Genomic DNA, 1,349 nt, shown 5'->3' on the forward strand with positions numbered 1-1,349 from the left:
GCTCCCAAAAGGCAAACACTATCGCAACCGAATGGCTAGACGGAAAAAGGAAAGAGCTGAGCAGCGTCGTAAAGGTACGTGGGCTGACATGACACGATTGAAATCGTATTTATACGATTAAAACCGACTAACTTTGTTGTGCTCAGAACGCCTGCAGTCAACGATGTGGGGAGCAATTGGTTCGTCGATTCAAAAATGGTTCACTTCAGTTTTCTCCACGAAGAAGAGCTCGCAACATCCAAAAAAAGCGCCGTGGCTTTGAATGTCGAGTTTGCTGTTTTAATTTTTAAATTCAAGTACATGTTCCAGCTTCCGCCGTCTTAACCCATAAAACCAACCTTGTTTTGTAAAATCAGAACATGACCAGAGGAAGTAGTAATTTAGAAATTAAAGGAGTAACGCTTTACAGCTTAAATAATAATACTACTACTAGTAAGAAAACTGCAAAGTGTTAGGTAACTCAGCATCCAACAGTGAAATTAGAATCGTACGCGTGTTTTAGAAGGTCTACCGGTATTGGCATTGTCAGTGCTTTTAACGCTCACCGTTATCTCCGCGACGATTGCGTAGCCGTTACGCCAATTTGGCAAGACTATGCATCCTGAATTCAGCCTTGGTGCTAACCTTGAATTACCGTCCGATTGAAAATGACGTTCACTACACCGCCACATCGGTAGATGGGATTTATCGTCTCGTATCAAATGGCTTGATGACCACTTCTTAGTCCTTTCCGATCGTTTCCCTCATTTTCTCCAGCCATGCCGCGTGTTCCCCTATCTCTTTAAGATCCTGCTTAATTTTCGCAGCTTTTTTCCTTAGCCTTCTTAGCAGCCTTAGCGGGGTTGAGCTTTTTCAAACCGTCTGCCAGCGCGCCCCCAAAACCTCTCTCTTCCTCGGTCTCCTCTTCTTTGTCTTCGACGCGCAGTAGCCGAACACCACCCACATGAGCCGAGTCGGTAATATCCGATGGAACTAAGCTTTCAACTTGAGAATTCAAGTCCTTAGTCGAAGGGAGAGCACTGCTGCTGGCTTGTAAAGTGGCGGCACACGCCATCGCTAGAATATACACGGCGCGCATGCTTGCGAGTTAGAGAATCACAGAGAAGGTTTTCTTTGCCAAGCGATCAGCTTGTCGGCTGCGTAGCTTATTGCGGAATGAGCTTCTGGCTGTGGAGGATTCAGCACGGGGTTACATGTACTGAGCCGTTCCATCATTGGCTGAAACTGCTTCTGGAACGCCATTGGGTAGACACGCTATAGTTGGATGAAGGCACAGTGTGCCGTGTGCCGCACACGCATTAGTGATATACGCCACACTTACGAGAAGACAACAGAGAGATACAGTGGTA

At 46.3% G+C, this 1,349-nt stretch overlaps 1 protein-coding gene across 1 annotated transcript; it reads right to left on the reverse strand.

Annotated features, from left to right (window-relative positions):
• Positions 1-793: 793 nt before the first annotated feature.
• Positions 794-1,078, reverse strand: PITG_15972 (avr2 family secreted RxLR effector peptide protein, putative; the record flags this gene model as incomplete). The annotated part of the gene is made up of 1 exon (XM_002898139.1): positions 794-1,078. The coding sequence occupies one exon, from the start codon at positions 1,076-1,078 to the stop codon at positions 794-796; it is 285 nt and encodes a 94-aa protein (XP_002898185.1).
• Between the last annotated feature and the right edge of the window lie 271 nt (positions 1,079-1,349).

Source organism: Phytophthora infestans, genomic scaffold, assembly GCF_000142945.1.
Source record: "Phytophthora infestans T30-4 supercont1.39 genomic scaffold, whole genome shotgun sequence".
Taxonomy (NCBI): Eukaryota; Oomycota; class Peronosporomycetes; order Peronosporales; family Peronosporaceae; genus Phytophthora; species Phytophthora infestans.